General features: G+C 39.2%; 1 protein-coding gene across 1 annotated transcript; it reads left to right on the top strand.

The window, feature by feature from the left end:
* Positions 1 to 4,670: 4,670 nt before the first annotated feature.
* On the top strand, positions 4,671 to 8,974 carry LOC109827526 (red chlorophyll catabolite reductase). The gene is made up of 2 exons (XM_020394537.1): positions 4,671 to 5,063; positions 8,234 to 8,974. The coding sequence occupies exons 1-2, from the start codon at positions 4,761 to 4,763 to the stop codon at positions 8,843 to 8,845; spliced, it is 915 nt and encodes a 304-aa protein (XP_020250126.1). The 5' UTR covers positions 4,671 to 4,760; the 3' UTR covers positions 8,846 to 8,974.
* The last annotated feature ends 4,721 nt before the right edge of the window (positions 8,975 to 13,695 follow it).

The following is a 13,695-nucleotide window of genomic DNA, read 5'->3' on the forward strand; positions in this document are numbered from 1 at the left end:
TTCTATCAAAACTAAGAAAAATTGATAAATTTAATGGCAGAAATTATGATATATGACATAGAAAATAGGATATGCTCTTATCCATGACAATATCGATGATGTAATCGAAACCACTCCTCCAACCCTTACTGATAAATCTACACCTAAAGAAAAGAAAAGGTTTGAACAATGGAAGTCAAAAGATGAAAGGTAAAAAGCCTAATGCTCATGTTCATGGAAGATAACTTAATCAAAGTTTTCGAAACTTATAAGACTTTCATGGACATGTGGAATGCTATAAAAGAAAAATATGACACCGCCTCTGAAGTTAACATTCAACTCCTCTTGTATAAGTATAATTTTTGTCGTATGCAAGAGGGAGATAATGTTGTAGAGCATATTAACAAGATGATTGTCATGACTAATGACTTATCCACTACTGGGACTGAAATCCCAGAAAGAATGCAACCCTGCCAAATCCCTTGTTGTGGCTGCCACCACATTAAGAATGAACCCTGCCATTAAATTTGTCATTGATCTTATTATGCACTTAGCGATAGAACATGACTTAATAGACAGTAGGAAAGAACCAGAACTGAATATGGTGCAGCAAGCGATTATGTCCACCAGAGGCATAGTGCTAGAAGCTATAAAAACCCTAGTCCTAGTAAACCACAACCGTGAGGACCAAAATCGCAGCAGGTTAAGAGAAAGAAAGTACCCCATGGAACCTGCTACAATTGTGGAAAGTTAGGGCATTTCAAGCCCACTTGCTCGCAAGGTGAAAAACAGAAGAATAAAGGAGACTATAAGCATCCAGAACAAGGGGGTACTAGCAAAAGAGAATTCGTCGGTGTGATAGAATGCAATGATGTGATGACAGATGTCGTCGGTTGGTGGATCGACTCCGGTGCGACCAGACATATCGCAAAGGACAAGAATAGAGTCACTGAATGCACCGAGCTGAAGAAAGAAGAACAGAGAATCTATATGGGAAATAATATCTATCTCGATGTAGAAGATATTGGTTCGTATAGATTGGATCTTGGGGATAGTATTTCTTGTCCTCAAAGATGTGTTCTATACATAAGGAATTCGGCACAATTTGATCTATGTTCCCAGCTTGATGAAAAAGGGACTGGAAGTTAGGTTCTACAATAAACGGGTTTCTATAGAAAAAAATAATAAAGTGTATGCTTTGGGAAAATATGTGCCCAAACATGAATTATACATTCTTCCAGTAGTTGTAATAATTTTGATAATAAAATTTTAAATTTGAGCTACTTGTCATGTTATATTTCTGAGTCTGAATTGTGGTATTCTAGAGTAGAACATGCTAGTATTTTAAAAAAGAAAGAAATTATCAGAATGAACCTACTTCTTGTACTATCTAATGTTCAATTGAACACCATGTGAACATTGTTTAACTGATAAAATAACTAGAAAACCTTTTATTGGCGAACAAAGGGCCAATAAACTTTTAGGGTTGATACACTCGGATATTTGTGGTCCCCTAAGTGCCAAAAACTAATAGTAATAAAGAATATTTTATTACTTTTATATATGATTATTCTAAATTTGCACACGTCTATCTTATATCTAGAAAATTAGAAGCTCTTGACTACTTTAAGAGATATAAAACAGAAGTTGAAAACTAACTTGGAATGAAAATTAAAATTTTAAGAACTGATAGATGTGGAGAATATAACTCTAAAGAATTTAAAAGTTATTGTATTCAACATGGAATTAAAAGGCATATAACAATGTCATATACACCACAACAGAATGGTGTTGCTGAAAGAAAGAACAGAACATTACTGAATGTAGTTAGATGCATGTTGTCTCACTCTGGTGTCTCCAAAAACTTTTGTGGAGAAGCATTATTAACTGCAAACTATATTTTAAATAGAATTCTCACCGAGTCAGTTGTATCTACACCTTATGAATTATGGAATGGAAGGAAACCTAATCTGAGTCATCTCAGGAAGTGGAGATCTATAACCCATGTTCTCATTCCATATCAACTTAGAGATAAGTTGAATTTTAAAATAATAAAGTGTAGATTTATAAGGTATTCAGAAAAGTCAAAAGGTTATAAATTCTACAATAAAGAAAAATGGGTTACTGAAAACAGAGATGCTACATTTCTAGAGAACCTAGAGGAAGAGAAACAAGTTCGAAAGGAAACAAAACCTCTAACTATAATAGATGATGATTATTACGATGTTGTTCTCACTAATGTCCCTGATATTATGAATGAACATAACATTGAAAATGATAAAATACCTGTGGAAAATAATGCATCTCATCAACCGGTTGTAGGTAACAAAAGGCTAAGAACATAATCTTTATGGATGGATGATTACTATTTGTATTTATGTGAGCCATCCTATTTCTCATAGACACAAATATAGAAGAACAAGATCCCTTGATCTTTTCTGATGCGATGAAATCGCATGAATCAGCTTTATGGCTAGAATCCATGAGAGAAGAACTTGATTCTATAGAAAAGAATAAGATATGAGAGTTATGTGATCTACTGAAAAATAGAAAAGTCATAGGATGCAAATGGGTGCTTAAAAATAAATATCGTGTTGATAGATCTATTGATAAATTCAAAGCACAGTTAGTTGCCAATGGTTATAATCAAAAGGCAATAATAGATTTTTCAAGAGACATATTCTCCTGTAGCTAAATTTGCATCAATTAGAATTATTTTGACTATTGTTGCATATCTTGATTTGGAGTTATTCCAAATAGATGTTAAAACTGTATTTCTTAACGGAGAGTTAAAGGAAGCGATATATATACAACAACCTGAAGGTTTTCTGGTGAAAGGACAAAAACATAAAGTTTACAAATTAATGAAATCTCTATACGATTTAAAACAGTTTCTAGACAATGATATCTCAAATTTAATGATCCGGTCACTAAACTTGGTTTTATTCAAAATAAATTAGATAATTGTGTACATGTCTTGAAAAGTGAGAGCAAATTTATTATATTATCCTTATATGTCGATGATATATTGCTCTCTAAAATGACATAGAAATATTGAATAAAATAAAGGTAGATCTCAATGAAAAGTTTTGAGATGAAAGGTATGGGAGATGCATCATATATTCTTGAAATTCAAATAATTCGAGATAGAAAGTCTAGAATGCTAAGTTTAAACCAAGAAAAATATTTAAGATTAATTCTTAAAAGGTTAGGAATGAAGAATTCTAATCCGACGCTAACTCCGTTGGTCATGGAAAAGAGATTATGTAAAGAGCAAATCCCTGGAAGGGCAAAAGCCATTAGATGTTCCTTATGCTCAAGCAATTGAAAGCTTGATGTATGTAATGTTATGCACTAAACCTGATATAGCTTATGTTGTAAGTCTAGTCAGTCGATATCAAAATAATCCAGGACTAGCACATTGGGAAACTATTAAAAGGATTATAAAGTATATCAGAGGTACATTGACTCATAGATTAGTTTATCAAGCTGATTCGCTTGATCTCCTCGGTTATTCTGATGCTGATTTCGGAGGTGATAAAAATAATGGAAAGTCCATTTCTGGGTAATTATTTATCTTTGGAGGAGGAGTTGTTTATTAGAGTAGCAAGAAATAAGGGTGTGTTGCTAGATATACACAAGAAGCTAAATATGTACCTTGTAGTATGGCAACTGCACATGCTTTATGGATAAAACGGTTTTTGATTGATCTATATCTCAAATTGTTAGAAGGGCCTATTAATATTTATTGTGATAATCAAGCAGCGATTAGCTTGATCAATAGCGGTGTGAATAGCTCTAAAGAAAAACATATTGAGATCTAGTATCACTATATTAGAGATATTGTAGAAAAGGGAGAAGTCGAAGTAACTTATATCCCTACTACAAATATGATTGCTGATACTTTTACAAAAGGAATACCGGCGAAATCTTTTATCAAACATGTAAGTTTGATGGGACTTAGGAATAGATAAGTCCAAGTAAAATTTTATGAATAATGAAATAAGAGTTACTCTATATAAATAGTGAGAGTAATGGTAAGAAGAAACATCTGATCTCACGGATAGTGGGAGACATGTCACTTGGTTAATTTGATCAAGTGTAGGAGATGTTAATATGACCCGGTCAATTATTGACCAAACCAACCAATGAATTTTCCCTAGAGATTATTGGGTTGTTAGCATAACTTCCTCAATATCTGTAAAAGAGGGATTAGTGGATGAGTAAAGGAAATTATGGAGGCTGATACGATTTGGGGTGTATGTGGTTACCGTAAAGCCTCTATAAAAGGAAGTGTTATCTTATTGTTGAGATACACAGAAAAACACAAAAGTTTATATCCGAAACCTCAAATCAAAACCACCCTTTTTTATCCTTTTACTTCACACAAAATTTATCCCATTTAGTTTTAGGCCATTTCACTTTTTCCCAAAGCGTTTTTTAGCTAGTAAAACAAAAGCTTTATCTACGTGGCTACGGCTACTTTCAAACTCATTTACTTCGGAAAAATCACTTTTGGAGAAGAATAATGCGGTGAAAATATTTTAAACATGTTTTGTATTTTAATAGTTGGGTGTATGATGCCACTTATAAATAGAGTTACTGATTGGCGTTAAAAAAGATCATCTTATTCTCTAATAAAAAAACAACTTATAAATAATCATGAAATGCGTAGCAGCCAGACGTGCCCCGCGTAATGAAAACCAACCAATAAAACTCCATTTTACCGCGTAGCAGAAAAAAAAAAAAAACGCAGTTTCCAGCCCAATCATCGACCATCGATGCTCACGCTCGCTCACTGCCAACCATTTTCTCATCTCCACCCTCCCCTCTCGGTGAAAAGGACCCGAACCAGAACTCGAGCGTCGATGGATCCAACTGTCAGTAAACCGGCGGTGACCGGATTCCCTTACCTGCCGCCGTCGCATAGAGATCTGATGGTAGACCTTCTCTCTTCCATCGAGGCTCGGCTGGGCCCCACCCTCCTCCCCTCGCGGGTCCCACCGGACGTTCTCTACTTTGAGAACCAGCAGGGCACTTCGCAGGGCGCGCTCGACATCAGATCCGGCGCTCAAGATTCCTCGGTAAAAAAGCTCTTTTCTTTTGCAGATAGGACCCTCTCTTTCATCATATTTAGCATGTAAATAGTTGCCGACTGCCACTTAGATGTTGGAGATAAGATCAGGCAATAATTTGGGAACTTCAAGATATCCACATATTTACTACTACCATATTTAAGATATTGGAGATATTTGCCGTACCCAGGAGTTCTGGCTAAACCCACCCAGCGTCCATATTAAAGTGTTCGCCGTTAGAGCAAGTGCAGCAAGCTCCCAGTTGGGAGTCCTAGTCAGCATGCTCTCAAGAGCTCTCAAACATTTTAGAATAAAAAATTAACAAATTAAGCCTTGGGAGGCACTCCTTCTTTTATGGAGCTCCAACAAGCTCCTAGTTAGGAGCTCCAACAATATCAAAAAAAACTCTCTTCTATTTTAATATTTTACCCATTACTTTTAATTATATTTAAACCTCTTGTATTTTATTTCTAACCGTTGGATACGGCCGTCGAATCAAATCCACGACTCTTCATCTCTAGTGTTAAAGTCTCTATTTTGTCGAGGACTTGCCGATCGGAGCTCAGGCCTTGCCGATCGGAGAGGGGACTTGCCGATCGGAGATGGTCTATCAGGTTAGAACCGGTCAAAGTCACTATTTTGATTAATCGAGCATTCTTCATTTTAGAAAAGGTTGGATTTTTTGCTTCTTTTTTTGGGCAGATTTTGATCACTCTGCAATTGTGTGTTTTGTGGGATGGAGGGAGGGGTGGTTTTGTAAATCTTGCATAGCTTGTGAGCTCCCAAACGATCCACAATTTTGTGGAGCGCTTGGGAGCTCCCAAGCTCTCAATGTCCACGTCAGCCTAAGGAGATGGCTTGGGAGCTCATTGGGAGCTTGTTGGAGGGCTTGCAAACTCTCCCACCGCCACATAGGCCTTGAGAGGGGGTGCAAGGAGCTTGCTGCCCTTGCTCTTACGAAACTCTAAAGTTGTGGTGAGGGTTAGTGGTTCTTGTTTTGTATTCTAACCTATCCCTATAGGTTTTATGGATTGAAATATGGATTCACATAGCGATGTCAATTTTTAGAAAGTCCATTTTAATTTTGTAGCTGATAGGATTTGAAAGAGATACCATCTTAAAGCTGTTGCCTCCACAAGAAAACTCTGAAGCTGTAGTGAGAATTGAAGGTTATTGTTTTATATTCTAACACTCCCTCTAATCCTGAGAACATCATTAATTTTGCTTGACCTTTCTGAAGACGTTCACATAGCGGTATCAAATTTTAGAAAATTCATTTTAAATTTGAAGCTCATGGGCTTTAAAACTAATACCATCTTATTGTCCCTAACTCCATAGCAAAACTCTGAAGTTGTGGTGAGGGTTGAGGATTGTTGTTTTATATTCTAACACTCCCTCTAATTCAGAGAACATCATTAATTTTGCTTGACCTTTCTGAAGACGTTCACATAGCGGTGTCAAATTTTAGAAAATCTATTTTAAATTTGTAGCTGATGAAATTTGAAATTGACATCATCTTGAAATCCCGTACCTCCACAATAGAACTCAGAAGTTGTAGTTAAAGTTGAGGGTTATTGTTTTATTTTCTAACTCTCCCTCTAATTATTAGAACACCATTAGTTTTGCTTGAGCTTTCTGAAGGCGTCTAAGGACTTTTATGAACTAAAATTCATGAATATTCATTTTTGGTGTTTGGATTGGAATCAATAAATGAAGAACTAGATATAGGCCTTTTGCAGATTTATATTAACATTTAAAGTTGCATTTAGCTGATCATAAGTCAAGGCAAACGAATAGACAATTGTCCTTATTATGCAAAATAGTATGATATGAGCGAATTCTTTAAACTTGGTTGCAATATTTAAGTCTGAAAGCAAGCATGGCATGTGTGTATAGGTTATGTCACGCCCCGGGTCCGCGAGCCATTTGGCATGCTGCAAATCATAGGTTGAGTGTAGTGCGTTGTTTAGCTCAAACCAGTGCCAAAATCGACTAGTCAATACTACACTTGAACCCCATGACTTACATTATAAAGCCCTCAATTTCTCGCAATCCCACTGATGTGGGACTATATTGGTGGGGTATCACAATCACCTCACCTTACAAATGCGGTGTCCTCATCGTGACATGACAATTGGTACATCCTAGTATCACTGTCAGGTGACGTGGACTCTAGAGGTGACTCTAACGAGCTCTAGAGGTGGCTCCCACCGAGCTCACACCGTGTAGCACCTAGCCCCACATAGCACTTAGTTCCACACTTCCCCTTGACAAATTGCTTTAATACCATTTGTCACACTCCGGGCTTGCGAGCCCGTTGGCGCACTGTCAGAATTGACTAGCCAATGCTACACTTGAACTCCATGTAAAGCTCTCAATTTCTCACACTCCCACCGATGTAGGACTATCTTAGTGGGGTATTACAGGTTAGGTCTCCAGATGGTTCTATATCAGATCCCAGTTTGGAACTATACTACTTTGAAAGAAACTGTTGGTTTTGTTCAATAAGGTGAACTGCTCAATATATATGAAAAGACAATTTTACTTTTTATGGCTTCGCAATAGAACACTCGCACAGCACAAATCCTAAGACTAAATACTCAAAGTCGCAAACTTGAAACCTTTCCAGAATCGATAATGTAAGTGTAGCACTGTTTAAGTCACATAATCAGGGAAAACAATAAAATTGCATGTGTGTTACTTGAAAAAGATCAGTTGTCTAATGAGATGCAGTATTCTTGGTTGTATATTTCAGACGAATTCAGGTTAAGAGAGTCTGGTCCAAATTAAGGTACTTGATGCCCTGTATGTTTCATTTTGTGCCGCTTATGAAACGCCTTTTAAAGTTGTGAAAACTAAAAAACTCTGCAGATATAATAACAAAAATCGTCTCACTAAGATATGAAGATTCTGAATGGTAATTTGATATTAGTAACGGTGAACTTTCTCAATTCAGCATGTTGCTAGTAAAGATACCAATATTGTTAGGCGACTGTGAATAGTTGAGATTCTGTGCTTCAATGTGACCTTTGAACATTTTCAGCTCAGTTTCTGCCAAACTCCCTAACATGTTTACATTATATAATTAGCTCTTATTAACTGTATCTAACAGTTAACTCCTAGATATATGATCCAATAATACAATTATCTGAAGATGGATATATTCCTGCTATGTGCAGGTTGATTTCATATTACAATCATGGCTCCATTGCAAGGTTCCTACTGGGGATCTCAACATAACCACAGTTTTCGCCTTCCTCAATGCCTCAACTGATGCGCCTCACCTTTTAATGGAGTTCATACAAGGAAGCCCAACATCCCTCATCCTTTTCATGGACTTGCTACCGAGAAAAGATCTCGTCCTTCATCCTGAGTATCTCGATGAATTCTACAACACCACCAATTTGGACAAATCAAGGCAAGACCTTAATCAACTACCTCAAGTTTCTCCTTATCTCTCCTCCTCTCTTTACATCCGGAGTGTTCTGTCTCCAACAGCCACTGCAGTTAATGTTAATTGTGGAGAAGGAGGAGAGAGTTGTTTTGAAGAGCTAATTAGGGTTCATGTCAGCCAAGCTGCGAAGGATATTGTTGGAGTTTGGACCAACAAATGTGTAAATAAAATGAAAGCCTTGGAGGAGAGTGAGCGAGTTGGATTGTTGAAAAGGGATGAATTAATTAAGAATAAGACTGTTGAGATTGATCTTGCTGCTAACTTACCGAGATTGTTTGGTTCAGAGGTCGCCAGCAGGGTTGTTGCAGAAATACAAAAGGCTTTTAGGATAAGGTAGAGGTAGGAAGTGAGGGTTATTGTTTAAAAGATTCATGATTTGAAGAATGTATATGCGATACTTGAGAAGAAAGCTCTGGAGTACAGAGTACTTATAGTCTTACTAGTTTTCTCGCATGTGATGCACTTTGAAGCAGAGATGTGTCACACTGTGCAAACTTCACTGAGATTTTCAATCTATTTGGACATACCCTAGAGTATCATCTAATAGTTAAACACTTATGGCAATGAACTGGTTTGATACAGAAATGAACCATTTCGACCATCCCCTTACCACCATGTAAAATATTAGGGACCGCATATACTTGCGAACTTGGCAGAGAAAAGAACAAGAGAGTACAGAAAGCAATCACGAAAGACATGCATTTTACATCGTCTAACTGGTTTCTATTATCCAATAAAACTGGGTTAGGTAAATTTAGCAAACATTAAGGATTAAAAACTTTAAAATTATCATGTGAGTGCCAGTGATAATTTTCAGACCAATACTGTCACAATTTGCATTACAAAAAGTACTGAAGTGCCAATTTTAAAACCATTAAGTTAGTAGCGCTCTGAAACAAAGTGAGGGCATATAGAAGTGCAAAGCAGGGGAGACTGTAAGATATGTAACTGCTAATTAACCACAAATTTTATTTAGACTAATCATAAAATGATACGGAGACCTTGCAGTCTATCGCCATCAACATAAAACCAAATGATATGAAAACCTGGTACAAGCACGAATTGTAACATTTTCGAGAAAAACTTTGAACTTAGAAAATCGACTGAACTTTAGACAAGGATCTAATAAACTCACACCCATTAGTTTTAACCAAACCTAGGTTCGATCCATGCAGCTTTCACATTCTTAAGCTTGCTTTTTACTCTCCTCCCCATCTATGATCTCAACAATCTCAGAGAATTGGCATCCAAGTTCAAATAAGGAACAATAACAAGAACGCCAGCCAATTGAGGATGAAGAAATCCCTCCTGCTCCAAATTTGTGCACCCAATCATCAGGGAGCAAAAGATCCAAAACTGAGTTCATGGTTCCAACCTTTTCATGCCAATAGATTGCTTGCCATTCAATATGGCTTTCGCGAGGAAACTCGACTCCAATTACCCTCACCTTCTCTTTTTCTTCCCCGACCACCAAACCATAGATCCAAATGTTGTTATTGACACAATCACAAGTACGCATTCCCAGGATCGTGTTCAACGTTTGGCCAATCTTAAGCATAATCCACTCTTCTTCGTTAATTTTACACAATGCTATCTCTAATTATTCATTGTTTCTTCTGGTAGCAATATAAAGGATGCAACTTGAACAAGTTGGGACTGTTGAAAACTTAAACATGTGATCACCTTCAACTATGGAGTATTTTCTGATGTGAATCTTTTGAAGGGAGAAAGGTTGTAGAAGAAGAAGCTACCAGCGCGATGGGCAAGGAACCAGCCAAGCTTTGACTCAACGATGGTGGCTCCTTTGAGATCAGGCAAACGAATTGTGCACGAATAGGAGTTGCTATATGTTATACTCTGGAAATTACCAAGCTTCAAAAAGCAGACACGTGTAATAACTAGCCGGTCAACTCACATACATTTGAGAGCAAGATATGGGAGCGGAGTTCGCCGACCTATCTCGCAACTCAAACCCGAGACGAAAGGCATATTCGACCCGTGATATACTAGAAGCCAAATCCAAGATGGAAGGTGTTCCCTTCTCGGACCTGACACTGAGCGTCTTGAACAGTGGAACAATTTGTCAGCTTCATCAAGAGTCACATCGCATTTAATGCATGATCAGTTAGCGTTCACACTTCGTCGGCCAGTCGCCATCAACATTAATGAAATGTTAGTCATTATGACTGTAGAGTTGGTGAAAAGTCAGAGGTATGCCTCTGGAAGTTGGGCGGTCGACCGGCAGTGGAGCTGCGGTCGACCGATATGTGCACACAACTCTTAGTGTGCCTCTGGAATTTGGGCGGTCGACCGGACGAAGCGCTGCGGTCGACCGCGAATTGTCCAGAGAGCAGACTGGACCTCGGGATATTTTGCGGTCGACCGGCAGTGGTGCTGCGGTCGACCGACTATCTTTTGTTGGAGTCTATTGGAGAGATCAAGTGATCTTGTTTGAGGGTTTTGGGTAAGATTTGTAACCCTAATTTGTATTCCCCTTTGATTTGATTAGTGAACCCCCCCCCTCCTTGTCCCGTGGACGTAGGCACATTGCCGAACCACGTATATCTTGTGTTCTTGCTATGATTGGTAGTTTGTGTTCTCTTGTGGTCTACTATTGTTCGTGTGTGTTTTTGTATTGTCTATTCGAGGCTTCCGCGGCGCACAACAAGTGGTATCAGAGCTCCGGGTTGGATTTGGGAGTTTTGTTCGAAGGATTCACTGTTGGATTCTTATTTGAAGAGTAGATCTACAATATGGGTGATACAAGAAGGGCTAGTTCAAGTGCTACTAGTACATCGGGGTCGGCTTTGACAAAGGTGATCCAAAATTTGAGCATCAATAACACTAAAATTGATGTCCCAAAGTTCGACGGCAAGATCAACTTCGGTTTATGGAGGTGTCAAGTAATGGACGCATTGGATGCACAAAATTTGGAGGAGACTCTTGAGTTTCAAGAGAAACCCGAGGAGATTGATGATAGGGTTTGGAAGAAAATGCACAGTAGGGCTTGTGGGGTTATTCGGTCATGCCTAACACCGGATCTCATTTATGATGTGATGAACGAGACTTCGGCAAAGAGATTGTGGGAAACGCTCAATGAAAAATATTTGACAAAAAGCATTGAGAATCGGCTTCACTTGAAGAAGAGGTTCTACCAATTCAAGATGAAGAGGGGAGTTTCCGTTCGAGAGCATGTTAACGACTTCACAAAGCTAATTTCGGATATGGCCAATGTTGATATCATGGTGGAGGATGAAGACAAGGCGATGTTATTGTTGTGTTCATTGCCAGATGATGAGTTTAGCACCTTTGTTCTCACTATGATAAATGGGCGAACTACAGTTAGCTACAAGGAGGTGACCTCGGCATTGGTGAATTATGAGCTGAGGAAGAATGATGGTGAGCCCTCCGAGAAGGCATCGGGTGATGCACTTGCAGTTCGTGACCGTGCTCCAAACCGTCAAAAGTTCAACCGCTCAAAATCGAAGAATAGGGGTGGCCATAAAAGTGTTGGTAGAAATCAATGTGCCTTTTGCAAAGAAGAGGGACATTGGAAAAATGAGTGCCCAAAGTTGAAGGATAGAGCCGGGAAGCAAAGGGGGAAAGCTGTACAAGCTTCAGAGGTGAATGTTGCCAATGTTGTTGGCGACATTTCAGATTCAGATTCTTCCGGTTATTCTTGTCCTGCACTGCCGTCAATTTGTTATGCCGACTCTACGGAGTGGATGCTTGATTCGGGAGCTACATTTCATATTTACCCTAAGAGGGATTGGTTTACCAACTTTGAGGAGTTGAAGAGAGGAGACGTGGTGCTCATGGGGAACGATCACGTTTGTCCTATTAGTGGGATTGGCTCAGTCAGAATCAGAATGCATGACGGGGTGACTAGGGAATTGAAAGATGTGAGGTTCGTGCCGCAGTTGACGAAGAACCTCATTTCTCTTGGGACTTTGGAGGCATCCGGTTATAGAGTGATCTTAGAAGATGCTAGTTTGAAGGTCATGAAGGGGTCCATGGTGGTGATGCAAGGTGTCAGGGAAAATAACATATACTACTTGAAGGGCAAGACAGTTACAGGAGGTCTGGCTGCTTCTATCACCACAGAGGAGGACACTACCACACTATGGCACATGAGGCTTGGACACACAGGTGAAAAGTCCCTTCAGTCATTGGCAAAACAGGGGCTATTGAAAGGTGCAAAGACCTGCAAGATGGAGCTGTGTGAGCATTGCATACTTGGGAAGAAGACTAAAGTGAAGTTTGGCACCGCAATTCACAACACCCAAGGTATATTAGACTACATTCACACAGATGTTTGGGGCCCTTCTAAGCACACATCGCTTGGTGGGGCAAATTATTTCGTCACTTTCATTGATGATTATTCCAGGAGGAATTGGGTATATACCATGAAGCATAAACATGAGGTCCTGGATATATTTGTGGAGTGGAAGAAGAAAGTGGAGCTGCAGACAGGTAGAAAGGTGAAGACTCTTCGTTCAGACAATGGTGGAGAGTACAAGAGTGATCCATTTCTGCAGTTTTGCCAGGATCACGGCATTAGAAGACATTTCACAGTTAGAGAAACACCGCAACAGAATAGGGTGGCAGAGAGGCTGAACCGTACCTTGCTGGAGAAGGTGCGATGTATGATGACGCAGAGTGGATTGGCTAGATCTTTTTGGGCCGAGGCGTTAGTTTATGCGAGCCCATTTCACAGTTAGAGAGACACCGTAACAGAATGGGGGTGGCAGAGAGGCTGAACCGTACCTTGCTGGAGAAGGTGCGATGTATGATGACGCAGAGTGGATTGGCTAGATCTTTTTGGGCCGAGGCGTTAGTTTATGCTAGCCATCTCATTAACAGGTTGCCGTGCACTGCGATAGAGGGGAAGACTCCTTTGGAGCGTTGGTCTGGTTCTGTGGCTAGTGATTATGAGACTCTTCGGATTTTTGGGTGTCCAGTTTATTTCCATGTTAGTGATGGGAAGTTGAATCCGAGAGCGAGGAAGGCTATCTTTGTGGGATTTAGAGAAGGTGTCAAAGGCTTTAAATTATGGGATCCACAAGACAAGAAGATGGTCATTAGCAGAGATGTCACATTTGATGAGGCGTACATGATGAAGCCTCGAGTTCCTCAGCAGGTGGAGGAAGATCAGACAGGTGGGATATCGCAGCAGGTGGAGGATGA

The sequence above is a fragment of the Asparagus officinalis genome, unplaced genomic scaffold (assembly GCF_001876935.1).
Source record: "Asparagus officinalis unplaced genomic scaffold, Aspof.V1 AsparagusV1_Un276, whole genome shotgun sequence".
NCBI lineage: Eukaryota > Viridiplantae > Streptophyta > Magnoliopsida > Asparagales > Asparagaceae > Asparagus > Asparagus officinalis.

Excerpts from the sequence above, each read along its gene's own strand:
- LOC109827526 (XM_020394537.1), top strand. The coding sequence starts at position 4,761 with ATGCTCACGCTCGCTCACTGCCAACCATTTTCTCATCTCCACCCTCCC. Across the intron at positions 5,064-8,233 it reads CCGGCGCTCAAGATTCCTCG|GTTGATTTCATATTACAATC; the intron begins GTAAAAAAGCTC and ends TGCTATGTGCAG.